The 22,014-nt window shown below is 37.2% G+C and overlaps 1 protein-coding gene across 1 annotated transcript in view; it reads right to left on the bottom strand.

The window, feature by feature from the left end:
* Nucleotides 1-676: 676 nt before the first annotated feature.
* LOC117420523 (glutamate receptor ionotropic, NMDA 3A-like) overlaps nucleotides 677-22,014 on the bottom strand; it is a 31,362-nt gene continuing 10,024 nt past the window's right edge. Inside the window, exons 3-9 of the mRNA XM_059023427.1 lie at nucleotides 17,389-18,439; nucleotides 14,361-14,506; nucleotides 12,225-12,340; nucleotides 10,897-11,048; nucleotides 4,403-4,567; nucleotides 4,081-4,154; nucleotides 677-3,299 (exon numbers count right to left, since the gene is read on the bottom strand). Of these exons, the coding sequence (XP_058879410.1) occupies nucleotides 2,963-3,299; nucleotides 4,081-4,154; nucleotides 4,403-4,567; nucleotides 10,897-11,048; nucleotides 12,225-12,340; nucleotides 14,361-14,506; nucleotides 17,389-18,439 (2,041 nt within the window). The 3' untranslated portion in view covers nucleotides 677-2,962. The remainder of the gene's footprint in view (nucleotides 3,300-4,080; nucleotides 4,155-4,402; nucleotides 4,568-10,896; nucleotides 11,049-12,224; nucleotides 12,341-14,360; nucleotides 14,507-17,388; nucleotides 18,440-22,014) is intronic.

A 22,014-nucleotide genomic window follows, 5' to 3' on the forward strand; every position in this document is an offset into this window, starting at 1 on the left:
GAAATGTGGCAAAAGGTCACAAAGTTCAAGGGGGCCGAATACTTTCGCAAGGCACTGTATAATTCTGTAAAAGGTAAAAAGTAAAACAAAAACAAAACAAAAAAAACACCTGTTGAAATGTAATTTGAAGCTACTTACCACACTGACTTACCTGGTTGCTTTCAGAGGGCTTACATTATATTGATTATTTGTTTGAACAGTTTTGTCAAATGAACAGGTGCAATTAAAGAAAAAACACTTTGAAACAAACATGTCAGTGGCATTCTTTACTAATGCCCTATGCACATGTTGTGTAATCGATATGCTTAAAATCAATATTACTTAAGATAACTGTGATATTTCCTACCTATACATTGCCTTTTTACATTAAATTATTGAATCCCCTAGTCAGTGATCGATTCTTGCAACTTATCTTTCTTAACTTCAAGAAATCACTTTGACATTATCTTGGAAGGATTGTATTCATGAATTGGAGGCTCCAAATGTGTTTCTGCACACATGATTAGTTGTTCTCGGCTTCAGACATGTTACAGTTGATACTGCACACATCATAAATAGGATGCGAATTTGATGGTTTTGTTATTTGGTTCTCCATAAGGTGCCTGATGCTGTCAATGATAATGTGCTTATATGGACACTAGAGGGCACTGAGTATACGCTCATGGTATTTGGTCTCTCTACATCACCACATCATGAATGTGGAAAGGAATCATCTATTTTTTTTTCTCTTTATTGGTTTACCAAAATACATGGTATTCCTAACAAAATTAAGATAATGGTTTTGCAATTAATTTACCAGTACGACTGATTAGTGACATGACCTTTTAATCAATCTTTAAATCCATTGCCAAAACCGATTAAAATACTAAGCATGAGCATTGCAGCTCTTTTCTTCCAAACCTTAGTGAAGCAAGAAAATAACAGTAGCAAGTTGTGTGGACAAGGCATTTACTTTGCAATACAAGGAAATTAGTTGCTTTCATTGTTACAGACAGCTGGGCAAATTATACTGAACAGCTTTTCTTCAGAAAAGGTAGACGAAGCATATGGCAATATAAATTTAAAGAAGTCACAAATTAAACAAAATCTTAAATTATACCAACATGACCTTCAAAAGTAGACATTTAAGTGTACATAGCCAAAAACAACATTATGTTAACAAGGGAGAGGCTTGCTATATATCGACTTACATATTACGGGTCCCTGGAAAAAAGGACTGCTAAAAACATTCTTAACATGACATTAAACTGTCTTAAGTGGGCTAAACATGTGCCCAAAACAACATTGTGTTTGAAAGGGGCGACTACTGAAGTACTCGATTTCAACCCCTGAGTATGTGACTCTGCTGATGCTATTTAAAATACTGTACTCCAGGCCTGCAAAATGCCTTTAGCAATACAAAGCAGTGCTAGACTGGTTTGACTTTGAAATCTTTTTTTTGTTGTTGTTTTAATTTTCTTCAAGCCTCTAACAGTTACACAAAAAGTCACAAATAAAAGTGTTAATGGCTAAAAATCACTTCTAAAACTTCCAAATGTCCAAAACATTTGTCTTTAGCAGGTATCAATCCTGTAAAGATGGCTTTTGACAACTGAGGGGGTTGAAGCCAATGTATGCTTTTTGAAAAAAAAATGGTGACATTTTTATTTAGCTTGAAATATTAACGTAGCTTCCTGCAAAAGTACAATAGACACTAGAGATGTCATTTTTTTTCACAGCTCATGGTATTTTACTTAAGTGCTTTTTGTATGGTCTTAGCATGATTCACTGGACATGATCAAGGGCTGCGTGAAGGAAGAGACCTCGTGAACTGATAATAGAAGATATGTACTTATAACTTAGAGAAGAGTAAGGAGATTCACCTTGGCTCCTGGAGAGCTGCCCTCACGGAGGTGAGACCAAACTGTTCTGTCTCCAAGGCTGGGAAGCAACCGATACTTCCCCAAGGGGGATCTAGCAGAGAGAAATGGGAAGATGACAGCCATAGATAAATTTGGCCAGGGGTCCCCCTTGAGTCGCGGAGAAGCTCCCTCGTGGAGGACGAAGCCAGCGGCGGCTGGGCTTCTAAGGTTGGGAAGAGTTTCACTTACACCCAAGAGGGAGACTGTTGCAGAGGAGGAGCCCAGCTACAGAGGTGGAGCAGCCAAATAGAAGAGAAAAGCGCAATGGAGGAGGATGATGGAATACAAAAAACACAAGACAGAGCAAACTCAAGGCTTGGGGTTTAAATAGGGGATGAGCAGATGTTATTGGAAGGAAGGAAGTAGGGGGAGGAGCCCTCACTCATGCCCCTGAATAACACAAGTTTATAAAAATAGGCATCATTGTAAGTGCTTTTGATATCTGTGGGTTGTGCTCCATTTAATCAGACATTTAAATAGCATGCATATTTTGGGCACTGATTTACCCCTGATAAAATCCATATCGTAACAATTAAACCATATTATAATTTTTTTAAAAACTGACTCTGAAATCATGGTGCAATTACAACTGGAAATGTATTGTCAGAATCATACAACCCAATAAAACAACAACAGTGCCTTTCATTATGAAAAGACAGCCAAGCGCATCAGTATCCTAGCAATTCTTGATTAACAACTGGACCACATCTTTAAATCCAAGTTTAACAATTGACTTAAAAACATTTCTGTTGATGATGGAGGCACGGTTACTGTAATTTCAGCTCCTCAGGCGTCCTTTTTGTGGGTGGTGGTGCCGACATTCACTTACGTACTGCAATGTACGCATACATACTGGAGTAAACGTAGCTTGAAGCTTTCAACTGTATAGTCATCAAAGCTGCATTTCCAATACCACCCACTACGTTTTTTAATAGTCTGTGATTAAAACAAAAAGACGTGTGTTAGAAACTTGAGAACAGAAGACCTTTGTGTTGGGCTGAATTCAACCATTGTTTGTTTTGACAGCTCCTTAAAAGTGCATTTCTTATTCATGTGCAAATCTAGGATTCTGTGATCTTATTTATCCGCTGGCATTCCTCCAGTTCATTTTTCCTGTTCATGGCCAGCTGGAGCTCTTGTTTAATGAGCTGGATCTGTTTCTCCAGTTCTGTCAGCTCCTGAATCACTGAGTTCCTTGCCATGCTCAAGGAGTCTGTTTTACCGTTTGAGGTGGCTGAAGCAGGGATCTCTCTCCTCACCTGAGGGAGAGGGATGTCTTTATATTGTTTCAATTCTAAGTCATTGTGCCTGTTTTCCCGAAACGGAAACTTCCTTTTGTTGCAGTTTGTGTTCCCTGCGGTATTCCACACAACTTGTTGGTTATTTCCGACATTGCACCTTTAAAATAAGATCAAGAAATACAATTGGACAAATCAAATGGACTGGTGTTATTTCTTCTGGAGACAGGCTCAAAATTTAGGCAACATTTGTGCTGATGCCAGTTGTGCTGGTGCCAATTGTTGTCTTGCAGCCTTTTTTTTTTTTTTTTAATAATTTAGTCGTCCCCAATTTTTTACCCCGGTTTTCTCCCCAATTTAGTATGCCCAATTATTATCTGTATACTTGGCTTACCGCTCGCAACCCCCCCCCCCCCCCCCGCCATCTCAGGAAACGGCGGCTGGAGCACGCGTCCTACGAAACATGCCAAGCCATCATTTTCGCACTGTGAAAACCTATACCAGACAATGGTATATGACCAGTTGTTGACCTATCTGCAAGGTTTTCACTATGAAAAAAAAAACCTGAAAGCTACCCAGGAGTGATCAAAGAAACCAAGCAAAAACAGCTCTTTAAGCTCCGTCATAGTCAAAAGTGGTTGTGGTTAATGAGGGGTTTGTTTCTCTAAAACAGCACGACCTGTGCCTTCAAGATTAATCTTTCAATTAGGGTGCAACCACTTCCAGTAAATCCAAAAGTATGTTTCCTAAATAACTAATGAGAATCAAATTGACATACATACAGTAGTAATGTTGGGTTACACTTTTGGGATACTTTGGACATTTCTTTTCTAATCTTTGATTCACATGTATTATCAAAAGTCAACTGTAAATTGTGCTTTCTGCAACTTCTGAAATGATGGATTCTGTAGTAAGTGTCATCCTGAAAACAAATACTCTACCTTTTTTCCAACTTTGTCACCTTCTGCTGGAACCTGTCCTCATTAAAAGATGAGTTTAGTGCACGATGTAATCTCTGCAGAAAAAAACAAACATACAGTGTATATAGTGTGCCATATTCTTTTTGTTAAGACTACCAATTGAGGTAATCTATACTGGGAAATCAATGTAGTTTGCTAATATTCAGAATATTAAAAGTAATACAATGGTCACAATATAGTCAATTCATGTTTGTTTTAGAGTCTACCTTAAATGTTTTTTTAGTTACCTACTTATTTACTAAACACTTTTATACAATTGGGATAATCTACTTCAAGTACATACCTGGCTTGTATGAAGCCAATACGTTAACTTGGATTTTTTTTTAATTCTTGGGATCACCAGCCTGTAGACAATGTGCTCTCCTAATGTTGTAAGAAGGGACAATGCAACTCCAACGCACAACATTACAAAAAGCCCTAAGAAATGCTTGATTCCCATCTGTAAAGTCTGAAAAAAAGAAAATGTTTGCATCATCATTGTCATGAACACCCTTGACTTGTAGATTGTTAAGTTCTTAATGTGCAATCACACTATAGTAGGAAAAAATCACAGTTTCCATTACAGTTGGAATGCAGTTGCTGGCGATCAGGGTGGAAGATTTCAAAGCCATCCGACATTGCACAATACCAAACAAATAATAAAATAATTTCCTGCAAGCAAATACTGCAGACTAGGTGAACCCATAAGAGATTGGGACATAGCCCAATTGTCAACCAACCAGCATGGTAGTCTTGGGATAATAGACCCTAATGGCAAAGGGAAACACGACTTAAGGGCATTCTAACAACCTTTTTAAAAGTTACCCATAGTAAAGGCCTAGCAAAGCGTAAAAACGAAGAGTAGTGAAAGCAAGGTAAAGCATAGGTAAGCATGTGCACATTCAACATGCTAAACTTGTATAAAGGCAGATCTGGAGCTTGGGTTGATTTGATCAACCTATAGACTGAGGGAAAAGCCACAGCTGCGTTTATTTAAAAAATGGTTGCAGTGTTCACAGTTCTTTTTATGGCACAATTCACCTCAATTGCATCCACAACTTGTTTTTAGGGGTAATCCCGGTGCCACAGGAAATTGGTAGGCTGTAGAAAAAGTAGATATCACATTGACTGCGCATGCGCACATTTCTGAATTTAAAAGACAGGGTTCGTTGGGAGATTGCAGAACCAAAACACCATTAGGTAGTTTTCAAAAACAAAAACAGAGGTATAGACAGTGATTTTATATAAAATGTGATTTTTGTCATCTCATCCAACTAGGCAAGATATTTCATGTTTTTTTTATCTTCTGTAGATCAATCAGTCAAAATTAGTTTTTTTCATTCTTTAACTCAAATATAAAGCAAACTGCAGTTTATAATTACAATGACTTATTTGAATATTTATTATATTGTGTTTTAATAAATAATATATATATACACACACCGGTGCAAAAGTCTTACATGTTTTTCTACTCTGATGCATTATGAGCATTAGCGATTTAGTCAAAGCCTCCACTAGTGTTTTCTACTATTATAACAACCTTGACTTGCATAAAGAACGAAAAACACTGAGTGAAATAGCTCGCATCATTCAATTTTCAAGGTGTGGCATCCAAAGCATAATCAACAAGTACAGAGAAACATCATCTGTAATTGACAAACCCAGGACTGGAAGACCTAAAAAGCTGTCCAACAAGGATGAGCAATACTTGAACAAAATATCCTAAAGGAATAGAAAGAAGACAAGCGTTGAATTGATAACAGAACTGGCAGAAGGCACAGGTGTCGTTGTCCATCAAATCAACAGTACGAAGGTCACTCTTGAAATCAGGACTTAAAGGATGTTTTGCAGTAAGAATACCTCTGTTAAGAAGGGAACAAGACTAAAAGGCTAAAATATGCACAAGAACACAGAAATTGGACTATGGAACAATGGTCAAAGGTGCTTTGGACAACGACACCTGTGCCTTCTGCCAGTTCTGTTGTCAACGCTTGTCTGCTTTCTTTTTAGAGTTTTGAATTGATTTGAATACTTTTGCTTTTTTTCACTACTTTAATGAACAATTGATGTCCAGTTCAGACTCATATAATATATCATATACACTCCGGTTTCCCAAAAGTTCAACATTTACTTACATAAATTTCCTCAGTTGTGTTTATTGTGATAAATTCCAATGTGTTTACCGGTTTTCTTTTTTTTCCCAAAATTCTAGCGGTTTGGGGAGTATTGTTTAAAAGACATTTCAGATTGCCCTTGGTCTTATTCTACCCTGCAACCATTTTCTGCAACAAATGTTTGTGTGTGTGTGTGTAATGATGTATCACACATGTAAACAAATCACAGTGTATAGTCCGAGGACAAATGAGTGCTTGGTGATTGGTTGTCTTAAGAGGTGGTGTTGAAAACTGGAGCCGCTTTATCTAAAACATGGGATCATGCTTTGACAAACAATGGATTTGTAAGAAACTTCTTGGATATTCTTTTCAACTATAAAGTTCAGCGTCATGAATATTAAGTGTTGCAGTCGCTGTGTAAATTATCATATGGAAACCAGTAACTTTATTGGACAATACAGTTACCTTTGAGACCCCACCCATGGGGTATAAAAAGTAAGGACCCTCCATTAACAAAGTGGAGTGCGCTGATGTCAAGCCTTAAAGTGGACAGGTAAAACAGGACTGGAACCAAGAAAACTTTCTCTGCTTTTTGAGTTTCATCACTTCTGTCCCGTCTTAGAGCACCTGTTGCTTTGTGTTCAAACCACTATCCTGTGACCTTGAATACAATAACAATCTCACAGACTCCTTCTGGTGATTCCAGTTGGAAAAAGCAAAGATGCAGAGATGCACTGACAAGCTCACCACTCCTCCTTGCTCCACTGTTAAATGACCTAATCATCAACCAACTACTGAGAAACTGGTTCTTATTATGGACAGGTTCATATAACATTAACATCTTAGAGTACTCCAGTCTATGGTAAATTAATCGATTTCTGATTCATTCATTGATTTAACCCTTTGATTATTTTCTTTGATTGATGCCATTCTGTAACTTTGTGTACTGCAGAACTGAATCACTCCTTTATTCATCTAGCTATTCTGTATTACATAAACTGCTTTACTTTACCAGTGTTCTTATACAGTGCCTTGCGAAAGTATTCGGCCCCCTTGAACTTTGCGATCTTTTGCCACATTTCAGGCTTCAAACATAAAGATATGAAACTGTAATTTTTTGTGAAGAATCAACAACAAGTGGGACACAATCATGAAGTGGAACGAAATTTATTGGATATTTCAAACTTTTTTAACAAATAAAAAACTGAAAAATTGGGCGTGCAAAATTATTCAGCCCCTTTACTTTCAGTGCAGCAAACTCTCTCCAGAAGTTCAGTGAGGATCTCTGAATGATCCAATGTTGACCTAAATGACTAATGATGATAAATAGAATCCACCTGTGTGTAATCAAGTCTCCGTATAAATGCACCTGCACTGTGATAGTCTCAGAGGTCAGTTTAAAGCGCAGAGAGCATCATGAAGAACAAGGAACACACCAGGCAGGTCCGAGATACTGTTGTGGAGAAGTTTAAAGCCGGATTTGGATACAAAAAGATTTCCCAAGCTTTAAACATCCCAAGGAGCACTGTGCAAGCGATAATATTGAAATGGAAGGAGTATCAGACCACTGCAAATCTACCAAGACCTGGCCGTCCCTCTAAACTTTCAGCTCATACAAGGAGAAGACTGATCAGAGATGCAGCCAAGAGGCCCATGATCACTCTGGATGAACTGCAGAGATCTACAGCTGAGGTGGGAGACTCTGTCCATAGGACAACAATCAGTCGTATACTGCACAAATCTGGCCTTTATGGAAGAGTGGCAAGAAGAAAGCCATTTCTTAAAGATATCCATAAAAAGTGTCGTTTACAGTTTGCCACAAGCCACCTGGGAGACACACCAAACATGTGGAAGAAGGTGCTCTGGTCAGATGAAACCAAAATCGAACTTTTTGGCAACAATGCAAAATGTTATGTTTGGCGTAAAAGCAACACAGCTCATCACCCTGAACACACCATCCCCACTGTCAAACATGGTGGTGGCAGCATCATGGTTTGGGCCTGCTTTTCTTCAGCAGGGACAGGGAAGATGGTTAAAATTGATGGGAAGATGGATGGAGCCAAATACAGGACCATTCTGGAAGAAAACCTGATGGAGTCTGCAAAAGACCTGAGACTGGGACGGAGATTTGTCTTCCAACAAGACAATGATCCAAAACATAAAGCAAAATCTACAATGGAATGGTTCACAAATAAACATATCCAGGTGTTAGAATGGCCAAGTCAAAGTCCAGACCTGAATCCAATCGAGAATCTGTGGAAAGAACTGAAAACTGCTGTTCACAAATGCTCTCCATCCAACCTCACTGAGCTCGAGCTGTTTTGCAAGGAGGAATGGGCAAAAATTTCAGTCTCTCGATGTGCAAAACTGATAGAGACATACCCCAAGCGACTTACAGCTGTAATCACAGCAAAAGGTGGCGCTACAAAGTATTAACTTAAGGGGGCTGAATAATTTTGCACGCCCAATTTTTCAGTTTTTTATTTGTTAAAAAAGTTTGAAATATCCAATAAATTTCGTTCCACTTCATGATTGTGTCCCACTTGTTGTTGATTCTTCACAAAAAATTACAGTTTCATATCTTTATGTTTGAAGCCTGAAATGTGGCAAAAGGTCGCAAAGTTCAAGGGGGCCGAATACTTTCGCAAGGCACTGTATATTGTTATTGATACACCTTTGTCATTTATTTTAACTTTTAAAGTATTGGGGTTGGATTTCCCAGGTAATTTGAGACTCCCATACTCCTTGGGTCAAATTTAGGGGATGGTCTTAAATAATTTCATGCCCTGAATCTTCATAACAGGCTCCATCCCTTCAAAAATAATAAAAAGAATGTCAATCCAAATAGCGCTGTTATCAAATTTTCAAAGTCAAATTAAAGGGGGGCAATTTACTCCAAATTGCCTATTGTCTCTCTTGCATTGATTCTACAAGCCAACAGGGGCTGCAGTGGTAGCCTAGTCTATTTTTTTTTAAACTTGCAGAATAAAATCATATTTCATTTCAATGATGTACAGTAGGAGGTATTAAGCAAGTTACTGTAAATAATGCAGTGATCAAACAACATATGTATTATACACACATAGATGCACATTGTAAGATACGAAATTGACAGGAGGCTGTGTGGTCCAGTGGTTAAAGAAAAGGGCTTGTAACCAGGAGGTCCTCAGTTCAAATCCCACCTCAGGCACTGAATCATTGTGTGACCCTGAGCAAGTCACTTAACCTCCTTGTGCTCCGTCTTTCGGGTAAGACGTAGTTGTAAGTGACTCTGCAGCTGATGCATAGCTCACACACCCTAGTCTCTGTAAGTCGCCTTGGATAAAGGTGTCTGCTAAATAAACAAATAATAATAATAACATACAGCTGAATAAATTAATCTGCAGGGCTAAATCAATCATTTTAGAAGCAGTACATCTCTTCTACATGCATCCCAGCTCCCCTGCAACTCTCAACACTCTGCAAGTAATCAGGAGCTGCACATGATAGCCTAAACAGTATATGAAAGACACACCTTTTTTGCTCACTGAATAATATATATATTTTTTTTCAATAATGTACTGCAGGAGGGAGTAAGCAGGATACTGTAAAAAATGCAGTTACCAAATACAGTGCTGGAAATGAATGTATTATACACACTTAGATGCATAGTTTCATGAAAATGACTATTGGCTAAACAAACTAATATTTCTACTTACATCAATAATTTTAGATGTGACACACCGTTTCTACATCTCCCTAAGCTCTCCTGCAACTCTCAAAAATGTATGCTGCCAGTAAGCAGAAGCTGTGATTGTGTTATGTGAAAATGTTTACATTTTTGTAACCCTTGCAAAGTGGAAAGGGTGAACCCCAAAAATATACCATGTGCACTTTGAAGAAGGCTCACTCCTGTTTCCCAAGTCGGACAAGAACGTTCTTGACATCAAAATAAAGGTAAAAGATTAAAGTGTAATCCAGTGTAAGGATATCCCATGATCTTCTAAGAGTTATGATATCTTGATGACAAGGGCAAGGATTAACAATGCTTTTTATCGTTTTGAAATTCTAATGTGTCATTTCAATTCCTGTTGCGCAATCATGCATTTATTATGAAATTATATGGGATGTCTGTGATGGAGTGGTGATTTAATCTGGTCTAAAATGTTTTGGTCTAAACCTTTTAGACCAGATTGAAAATTTGCAAGATGTATTTATTTTGTATTATTTGTTTACTAGTTACTAGTTTGATTCTGAGCCGAACATTCCACCTGCCTGACGCACTCACACAACACACAATGATGCTTAGCTCCACTGTGTTCCAGATTGTGTCCGTCCTCCTCCTCCTCCCCTAGATTGGCTCTCTATTGCTAGACTTTTTCTCTGCATAGCAAAATTACTTGTGTAATAATTGTACTTGGGGGGGAAAAAATGGCCATACTGATTATGAATACTTGTTTGTATTCAGACTCGGACAAACCCCTAGTGATGTAATGGTTCCAATTGACATTACAAAATAATATAAAATTATGATCACACACACTGTGTACTTTGAAGCACAGAGTAGGATTACGAGAAAACTATCTCTGTAAATTACTATAGTCAGTCTATATATATATATATATATATATATATATATATATATATATATATATATATATACTGTATATATACAATAAAATGTATACAATAAAAGAGTTCTTACCTCTGTCACAGCAAAACTTCTTTTGGCACATGGTACAACTTTATACCACTTGTCATGTAGCATGTCCATGAAGCCATCAGATTTGAACTGACTGATATACTCTGAAATATTTGAGGTTAGCGGAGAATTCTGTGGAAGGCCAATTCCATATCCTAAGGGGTTGATAAGATGTCCAGTTAGTGAAGAAAACCTTAAACTAAAAATGAAATAAACATTTCTTACGTGACAGTCCAACGTTTAACTTTTCTTTCTTAGAAAGGTTGTAGCAATTATCAGGGGGTCGTTGATATACCTGCAGTGCTAAGGAAACACACCCAAAACCTGACTAAATTAAACTTCTTCTAACTTATAGTGGACTGTACGATATATTATATATTAGCTAACCCTGCATTAGCTACCCAGCTTGGTTCCTATTACTATATGTCACACTGCGACTGTATAAAACACAGTAACGTAAAAAAAAAAAAAAAAAAAAAAAAACTGTCACACAAACAGTCCTGAGTATTGAAATATAGGCCTAAATATAATAATGTTTTTATTATGCTGAAATATAGACCTAGTCACACAAATAAAGTGAAATACTATTATATTTACTGGGATGTACAGCATGTGGTAGTATGGTATACACTAAAAAAAAAATCTGGTAACCAATATTGGCATCCTATAATCTTAAATGGCCTTTTAGATTTCAAAAAAGACAAATAGTCAGAATGCTGCTCGGAGATGTGGTTCATAGCACTCAGCTGTAACCCGTGTAACAGAGCTTAGGCTGGGCGTGAACTGGCGCGAACCAGTGACAGTTATTCACTATGCACTGTGCCAAAGGTTTTAACTTAAATTTAGTGACAGGGGTCAAAATCTGTAGCGCCAATACACTCTCATTACACTCGCCAGCCTTTAACGATCAGCTATGAGATTGGAGTCACGGCACCAATTATTAAAAGCATGAACCCTAACCGTATGTTTTTCTCTTCAAAAATGTTCTGACGTTATGATTTCATGCTGGTGGAGAACTGAACTAGTAGTCTTGCACTGGTGTAGTAAAAATAATATTCACTCTAAAATTCCCTCAGACAAATTGGTATTATTAAAAACCCATCACCATGATGTTGTTAGGAGTCTTATCAATAAATTTGCTTCAGTTAATAGAAATAAAGTAGCTAAATATATTATCTTATATAAATGGGCAATACATTCCAACATACTGTAGTCAATGAATAAAGATTATGAAACTGCAACTTCATTGCTTTAAAAACGAAAATAATTCACAAAATCCTAATAGAACACAATTCAAAGTGTATATATTCGATTTCTTTAAAAAAAAATACCTTCAATAGCAAATGGCTTCCCCACTGTTAGTAGTTTGCAGTCAGCATCTATTGACACCTCATAATCCAAAAGCGCTTTGTCCATGATAAAGGCATCTAGCTTCTGTGGATCATCCCTAAAAGAAATTAGTACACATTAGGATTACAGTACTAAGGGAGGAAAAGCAGTCACGGCAAGTTTAAAAGTATTAGTTTTGTTTATTAGAATTATGTTTCTTGTTCTTTCAGATCTTGGCTGAGGACCCACAGGGTTTTGTCCAATTAATTTGGCTTTGCAAGTTATCTCTGGTTTTTGTCCCCTAGGACCTATATTAGAGGCCCCAGAGGTGAATGGTATGCAAGACTAGTCATTGCAAATGAGGCTTCGGTCTCAGTGAGTTTATTCTTGGTTAATGAATAAATAAATAAATAAATCTCAAAATTAAAAAAAGAGTCAGTTAAGGGCTCCCAAAAGTTGAGTGTCTAGACAGTAGAAGAAAGAATATGCTTAGAAAATAAATTTTCCTGCGACGTGATTCATCTTGGTCAGGAAAATGGCTAAGTAACGTAAAGCACAATCTTAAGCACACACCTCTTACACACAACAACTCTCAATTGAACTTTTTTTCTAAATACCATCTCCTCTTTCATTTAGAGACGACATTGTATTTTAAAATGTCGACACTGCATCATGATAAACTAGCAAAGCAATTTACTCTCTGAGCATTCATTTGTGTCTGATCAGATGCATTGTGGACTGTAGTTTCTTAACGAGCGCTAGCACAATATACGATTGCTGGCACGCAAGTATGTAAAGAAAAAATTATTTACAGTCTTTTAAATAAAATAAGCTAGCTTGTTTAATATTGAACAACAATGCCATTCAGTCAGTATATGATTGCAATGTAATACAAAAACACACCAGGGATAAAATTATACAAAGTTGTGTGCTGCTTAATGTTAATTTATAGTTGATGGATTTTCTAAACATTTATTACTAGTAAACTAAATGTATACATTTACACGTTTAAATGTGGCAGCCTTAAAGGGTACATAAGGACCTTTTTATTTTATTGTGTTGCATGTTCCCATGTGTTGCTACAACTGTTTACGTAAGGTGTGTGTACTGTTTTAATTTTTTACATTTTGACCACTTTTTTAAACTTTTAAATTGCATTCCCTGCCTCAAGATGGCTTCCCATGTCCCATCATCCTCCTGCTCACTGGTAAATTCATCTCAGTTACAGATGTGATTTCAAAAGTTTCAATACTTTCAGTCAGCGCTATAGATAAGGTTTTGGATCTGGGAGTAACTTACCCTCTAATTTTAACACAGAGAGTAAAATGTATTTTCAGGGGGTAAAATGCAACATTACCATGAAGTCATGAGTAATCTCGATAAATACTGTACTGTCTTTACTGGTAATACTGTACTGTCTTTAATGGTAATGGAGTAGGCATTAAAAAGGAGCCTTCCATTATAACTGCAATGTTACTTTGAACTATCGTACAACCACGCGTGTGTTCTACAAGGTTCTTTATCGGCTCAGTGCATGTTTTTCGAAGTATCACACTGACTCTGCAAATTAATTACGTTACTTATATTTTAGCATTAAATTCTTAAATTCATTGAACATGTTAAAACTTCAATGTAAATACAGATAAATAAAATAAGGAAATGCAGTAATAAGTTATAAAACAGTTTGTTTAATATTATAGGCACCTTTTTTAGCAGTTGCCTCTGACAATGGTTCCAGGTGGATCTGTAGCTGGACTGGGGTGTTTATACTTCAACCTGTGTAGCTTCGAATTTTTCTTATTCTTACTGTGATTGGCTGCAAAGACAACAGGGCTAGCCAGAGATTGGATACTGTTTGTTGGGTTGGTTTTTCTTGTGTACAGTTTCCTATTAACTGAAGCCATTGTATTCTGGCAGATGTAGTTGTTCGTGGAAGTTTTATGGGAGGCAGACAAGCTGTGCAGCAAAATTGCTATGCGCATTTTTACGCATTCAATTTAAATTTAGCGCGTATTACGGATTTTTTAATGTGTAAAAATGGCAGGTACGCAGCTTATCTGGACCGCTGCTTTCAGTTTTACTTGAATGTCTTTATTTATTTTTTTTAGAACTGCTACAAAAATGAGAATTGTACTCACTTTAAGTGTTCCACTCCATCCGGTGTAGCTGGCACGTTGTATCTTCTCATGTACTCATGCATTTCAGGAAAGCTTTTCTTAACATAATCCTCTGCACTGCTTTCCCGGACAGTCCCAAAGCGAAAACCCTGGGAAGGGTGGTGAAGCTTGAAAACGGGAGAGTGCTGTTACTTTTTAATACAATACACTGAACACAGGCATACAGTTTAGTCTTTACCTGCTTGGCCTTCAATACACCCTTTAATAAATAATTGATCATTATACATAACCCAGGGTGCAAATTATCACCAATTTTCAAAACGATTTGCACCCTTGGTTATGTATAACGCTAAATACTGGTGCTAAATGATCAAACCCCACCCTGATCAAGCTCCCATCACAACTTCCCACACGACATGAACCTTCTCTCCAGTGGATGTGGATGAGTGTGGGTGGGTCCTGTGAGTAGTTCAGACCCAAGGAGAAACTACCACCATCTTGTGCTTGCTAAGGAATAAAACTTTTTTTTTAAAATAAAATAAAAATAAATAAACATATCTACTGGTGGCAGAATTTAATGTTGTTGGTGCTTTATGAGGTACCCAGGTGCTAGAATCTAGCGGCAGATTTGCACCCCTGCATAACAGAGCTTCAATAATGACCATGCCTATTTACTGTGTAGTTGTTTGCATTCTCCTGTTGCTGAACTACAGATAAATTACTATTCTGGTTGAAAATGTTTAGTAAATGAAAAACATCAACCTGATGTCTTGTTTAAAAATAAAACACTTTCCACAGGTCAGAATACTATAGATAAACTTGGTGCCTGTTTTGTTAAACTTCCCCAACCATAAACATTAATTTTAGAAAACATTTGAAGCACAGAAAGGTTTATTACAACAGCGCCTCAGGTTTGTAGTCTAGTATGTTAACTAATTAAAAAGATGTTGAAATTCAATTTTAAAAAAGTTAAATTTTGTATAATCAATTTCACCTTTTTGAAAACATAATAAACAAAGAGAAGGACTAAATTAAACTGTTTCATTGATATTCAGGAAGAATGCTTTTAATGGCATATCTCAGTGTCTATATAACTGAAACTGGAATGCTTGCAATGGAGTGCACATTTTTAAAAGAATCTAGTCCCTGCTCTACTTTTCCTATGAAATGTAAAAAGCAGTGCCTTGGGCAACAGACCATTTTCTTTTCTGTCTTTCTTTTTTTATTTTTTAAAGGAAGACTAATTTACGTTCTTTGATGTCTTCAAAATGGCTATAATTCGAAGTATGTTTTATAGTTCTGCTGCTCAATTTTTGGTCAGAGCCTAGACAGAAACCATTTATGTTTTTTTTATTATCTAATATATTTGGTTGTTTAGATTGTTTCCAAGCCTGAATTGTCTAAGTCAAATATGGCAAATCAAATGTTTATTACCATCAGTCACTTCAATTAAAAAAAAAAGCTTACTGATGAGACGTTTCACAGGGAAGCTAGAGCCCTTCTCTCAAAAAGCGAACAGCAAAGCCATTATCCCTTCATTAAAGTACACAAAAACGGAGTAACCAGTGATAATGCTGCTTATTTTAATCCTGTCTTGAGATGCTTGAAAACCCTAAATTGCATTCAATACAAAAAAGTAAAACTTCAGTAAAACTTTGAAGTTATTGGTCAGATAAATGATTCAGAGCTGAAATTGCTGAAATAGAAAATAGATTTAAAAAGTGCTTCCAAGGCAGTGCTGCCTTTAGCAGACAGCATTAGGAAACAGTCTTGGAACAGATACACTATCAGTAATATTTGGAACTAGGTTGAAATAATGCAGTAGACTTTTTGCCTTAGAGGCTCTTTTTTTAGTTTTGACCAATGTTGAGAGTCCAGAATTACCACAGCCTATCAGAGATAAGTTGTGAATCAAGTTCTGTGAATCAAGTATTTTTAGTCAAATAACACTTGGCAACTTCAGTGTCTTCTCTGTGAAGCATCAGGAATTTACAGGAGTGTATCAAAGTATTTATAATATTTATTTGGTAGCACTTTAGATTACACTAAACAAATAACCATGTAATTACTGTGTATTTTTTATTACCAATTGTTTTCTTTTCTTTCATTTATTTTTAATCTGTGCGAATTACAAACTGTAAACTAAAAACAGCTAAAAACAAACAAATAAACAAACAAACAAATAACAACCTGGTTACTCCAAACTCAGATGAAAACTCAGCATCTAATGTTTGGGTAGCCAAAGATTACAAATGGGATTAACTGATAAAAGTTTTCAAATCTCATTAAATGTATTCTTCAGCATGGTCTCCTTTTACAAGGCTTCAATTAGAATACTACAAGGAAAATTGATTTATTTCAACTCAGCAGCAATTTCACGCATCTATTTGGTAATGTAACTGCCAATGTTTGATGAGTTTACTTTCCATACAATAAAAGTGTTATGAAACTGTGAAATCACACAATTAAAAATGGTGCATCAACAGAATGTCTGCACTCAAATAAATGCTAAAACCAATTAAAGAAAAATACACAGATTTATACAGGTACTGTATTTAATACAGTATTATTATTTTGAGGAAAACTAATGTACGTTGCTGAATGGACACAATCACTAAACAGTCTTTCACTCCTGAACCTCTGCAATATATCCCTTCTGGGGCAAATGCAAAGTATCCTTGTACACACACACACACACACACAAAGTTTGATCCTGCCAGGTTATTGTTGAGATGCATTCAATGGCCAATTTGCACACCATTTGGTAGCAGGCTTTACAAATTATAATCACTATATCATTTATATTTATCCCAGATTTGTAAGAAGGTAAACATAATATTAACAAATCTGAAGTTACTATCATATAGAAATACTATAACTATAGATATACAGTTTTCTTTATGGTTTTCTTTAGGATAACTCTGTAAAGATGTATCATACTATTTCAATTACTCCACAAAAAAGATACACACCAAGTTTACAAGAGGCCAGTCATGCATAGACAAATCATCTTGGCATTACAAATATTATCACACTTGTACTTTCTTACCTTAGGGTCATGTATTCCAGAGAGCTCCTCATAGATTTTCCCCCCCACCATCACAGCAGCCAGGTTAGCTGTGTAAGTGGATAGGCAAAATAAGCAAAAGATAGCCCAGAGGTTCATTAGAAACCTCCCTGTCCAGCACTTGGGTGGTTTGATGGCAGCTGTTCTGCCAAACAAGATGGCATAACAGACATTGAGGGCAGATGAGAAAGAAAATACCTTCTTCCTGTTACGACCATTGGGAGTCATGCCAAATGGGCTCTTCCATTCATAAAGGGTGAGGAATATGGCAGTGACATGCAAAGACACAAATATCCCCAACCACATGCTCCAGTGCAAAGGCCACATAAAGGCTCCAATCGGTGCTGCTGTATCCCTAGTCCTTACAAGTATGCCTAAACTGGTAGAAAAAAAAGGACTAGTGAAGTCTATTATTTGGCTCCGAGCAGAGTTAATACTGAATGAGGTCACAGCCATGTGTGCTGCCCCACTCATGAGGTCCCCAACCAGTCCTGTCCAGCGGCCATTTTTATAGGCACCGTATTTCCCATCTCCAACAATGTAGAGGTCAAAATGAATGCCCATGTCCTCAGCTAGTTTCTCCAAAAGGTCAATGCAGTAACCATAGCAACATTTCTTGAACTCTATGGGCACAGTGTCATTTACACCCTTTAGATTCTCAAACAAGTTCTCAAGCACAGCTGTATCATTGGTGAGGGGGTCAAGGCACAGCTGGCCTGCTGGGCACTGCCCATCTTCATCCACCTCCCGGGTGAACACAAAGGGGTGTTCCACCAGGGTGACCACCCTCAGGTGAAGACGGGATGAGTGTCTACCATTGCCTCCCTGCTGAAACAGCTTTTTGTTGGGCCAAATCCCATAGTCCATGACAACTTTCCCTTCCTTCCAGCTTCCCAGACGCGTCCACATAGGGTTTCCTACAGGGTCATGCTGCAGGTTCCAAATGAAATAATGGCTGTCTGAGGTGATCACTGAATCGTCCTGAAGTTTGATGTGACCACTCAGGCCATCAAATGATGTGTTGGCCAAAAATCTGAAGGAAGAAAAGGATACAACTCAAGTAAGAAATTAAGAAATGCTAACATATATCTTACTTGTGAAAATCTGCAGTTAAAGATCACCCTTTTGTCCACCATCTTCCAATCAACACTGTTCATTGAATGACTGATCCTTTATGCAGCCATTGCACATGCAATTAATCTTGTTCAATAATGAATATATAAATACAGATACTGTAGGTCTTTGTCACAGGCAGCTTTGGAATATAGTTCCTGTGCTATAAGAAATTAGATCATTTTGCATGTTACAGATGTAACTTTGGTGTCCTGATCCTCATTGGGTCCAGATTCAGTTACTATGAATTTACCCACTGATGATATAGATAAAGGAATAGGTTGGAAACATAGTGATATGAAAAATAGTGAGTTCTGGCCCACACCTGTGTTTTGGATGAAGGGAATCCCTCTTAACACTAGAAGGACCGGAGATACACTCATATCTAGAAGCCCCGCAGCCATCTTTCTGATGGTTGTATTCAAAACACTATAAATAGTATAATGAAAGGAGAAACAGTTGGATGTAATTCTTTTTTTTTTTATTGAGTCACAAACATCTGAACAACCGAAGCATATATATATATTTATTTTACAAATCAAAACAAGAAAATGTAAATAAATAAACACCTTAACAGACATCAGTTTACAACATACCTATTTATAAAACTGAAACGATAGTAATACATTTTTAACTTTTCAACAGCAATCGGTTTATTATCAGATGAGCAAAAGCAACCGAACAACGTAGATACATAAACTTAGAAAAAAACATTTTACAGAAGCACACAGCACAAGAAGTTATAAAAAAAGTCTAATTTATTTTGCTTTTTTTCGACAAAAGGGTATTCATTTACCTTGAGTCTAAAGCTATTCACAGTCAACACAGATAATGCGCTTCTCCACGTCGCCTTTCCGCACAGGGAACAGCTTTCCAAAGTTTTATTTTTATTGCACTTGCCAACCTGGCATTGGCTTCTCTTGCGGATCTCAGCGGGGTTGCCAGCTTCAGCTGTGGGTACACGCTTGGCAGTCTCCCTCTGTTCCAAATGCTTCTTGCGAAGTTCCTGTGCTAACTGTAAAATATATTCTCTCCTTGGTAAATTCTTCTCTGTGCATTCTTTGTAAAGTACGCAGAAGTTGATGGCTGCTAGGTTCAACACATTGTAAAACACCTGAACGACCACCGTCAGAGCAGCTTTCATGGAATACTTCCATATCATCTGATCCAAAACATCAACTCCATATTTTGTTGCGTTGTAAAACTCCAGTCTCTGGTATTTATTTTCACTAGTCCCGATGCTAACTGACTGACCAAAGCAGCGCAGCTGGCAAGCAGGCGCCAGCCTTCAAAAGGCTGATTGAAAAACAATGACTAATCCGATTACAGCTAAACACATTGCGGACTGGTGAATAAAAATAATAAAGTAGAATACAGTTCTGTATACTCAAAATACAATTGTTTTCTGTGTGGCCGTCAATGTGACTGCTCCCGGGGCTTTTAGGTATAATGTAATATATCTCCTTTATTTCTGCACTCCCGTGTTTCACGCTTTGTGAGAATATTTAATACATACGGACAGAAAGGTACATGAATGCGCAGCCTCATATGTGTTGCACGACTGCAGAAAATTACATTTTAAAACCAAAAACTGCCAAAATGACCGCTGCGGTCCTTCTAGTGTTAAGGTTACCCTTTGTGAGTAACGTGAAATGCATCAAGAAAATAGCTATCAATCCAGTACTATTGTTGCTGGTGAAAGAATGACTCTGAGTAGAGGAAATAGAAGCAAGTCTCTGGTAAACTGTGGATGTGACAAATGTAGGAGTGAGTTATCAATGATAGGGCCAAAACCCTGCCCTGCTTGTAGCCATATGGTTAAGCATTGTCAAATGCTATTTCAATGTGATGGCCCTGATGGAGTGTCATTCTCACATCCGAATACTGATCCAGATAATGTAAGACAAGTCGAATGTGTGGGGTGTGAAACTGATCATACTGTAAGATGGGCACATTTGGGTAAACTGGAATGCAAAGAAGGTATCCCTGCCCAGATATCTTGCAGGTATCAAGTAAAGGCTATTGTCCCTCATACCTATGATGTGAAAAGATGGCTATCTCGTCCTGTTGTGGCCTTCAAAGAACCACTCAGAGCTGAACCAGAGAGAGAAGTTGAATCCTGCTGGAACAGGACCGATTTGCTTGACATAAATGGGAGACTAAAACTGTTGTACCCTACTTATAAATGTATTATGTTATATTCTTTATGTTAGTTTACAATAATATAATATGATATACCCTGTTATTTGTCTACTGTATTATTGTTTAAAATATTCTTTGTAACCAGTAAAAATATTATTAGTGGAATTGGATGGAGTCTGTGTAGAGGGTTCATTACTAGAAAATCATGCTAGCATGCTGAAAGTCTGGAGCCTCTCGCTTATCAAGAGGTAGGATCTCTGAAAATAGTCATGGAGCCTCTTTGGCATTCTGATCCAGTGAAGCAAAGGAGAGCAAACTCTACGAAAATATCAAATAAGTCTAGAGACAGTTGGAATTGAATTAAAAGGAGTCGTGGTTTGTGATTTTTAGTGTAAAGAAAGAACAATGAGAAGATTATTAGCAGAAATATTATAAGAATTTGAAACCTAAGAGAATATAGTGCAGAAATTAACTTAAAGTAAAAACTTCAGTCAAAGCAGAATGGTACCAGTCTGTGTCAAGCATATAGTAGGCTTGCCAAAGAGATTGTAATTAATCTTGGTAACATTTGCTTGCTTGCAGTACCAGGTGGAGGGTAATGTTTGGGGGGTTTGAAATCCAAGGTTTCTATAATGAGTGATCTTTTACATATAAAAAATACCTCCTGTTACAGGAAAGGGGAGTCAGTGGTGAACTATATATGGCTTCATTAAATCATAGAAATTAATGAAGACCTCGTAAAAACAAATGAGGGGGAGCCATACATAGGACCATGTCAGGAGGTGTGGACGCAAACCATATTTAGCACTTTTAAGCCGGCTTAAATGCAACTAATACGGTTTAAAGGCATAGTGTGGACAGGGCCTAAAATAAACTGTGCGTGTGAAAATAAATTGGACCTGACGCGCCTGAGACACGCTGAATAAATGGAACGCAAAGGGATAAGCATTGAATAGCTAAAATGGGACTTGTATATTTTGACTGTGTTCTTGGTAGACTGGATTTAAGTGAGAATAATTGGATATATAGTTGAATGCTTAGAAGTTTGCTATGGACCTTCTACCAGCCCCTATCCAGTATGTTTTAGTTAATTGTTAAACCACATCTATACATGTAATAAAGACAACCTACTAAGAAGGATGTCTTTTGATGTCAAAAGGGAAATATATTTTTAACCCAGGATTGGAATAATTAAACCAAAGTAGATGTTATATATTAAACACATCTTTCTATGTATTTTTCATATACTTGCACTGTATTCACAGGTCAGGAACTCCCTGGACCCAAAAAAGAATAATATCAGTTCAAAAGTTCACCTTACATATTTTGGAGATGTAGGAGAGGTGGACTAGG

This window comes from Acipenser ruthenus, chromosome 1 (assembly GCF_902713425.1).
Source record: "Acipenser ruthenus chromosome 1, fAciRut3.2 maternal haplotype, whole genome shotgun sequence".
Taxonomy (NCBI): domain Eukaryota; kingdom Metazoa; phylum Chordata; class Actinopteri; order Acipenseriformes; family Acipenseridae; genus Acipenser; species Acipenser ruthenus.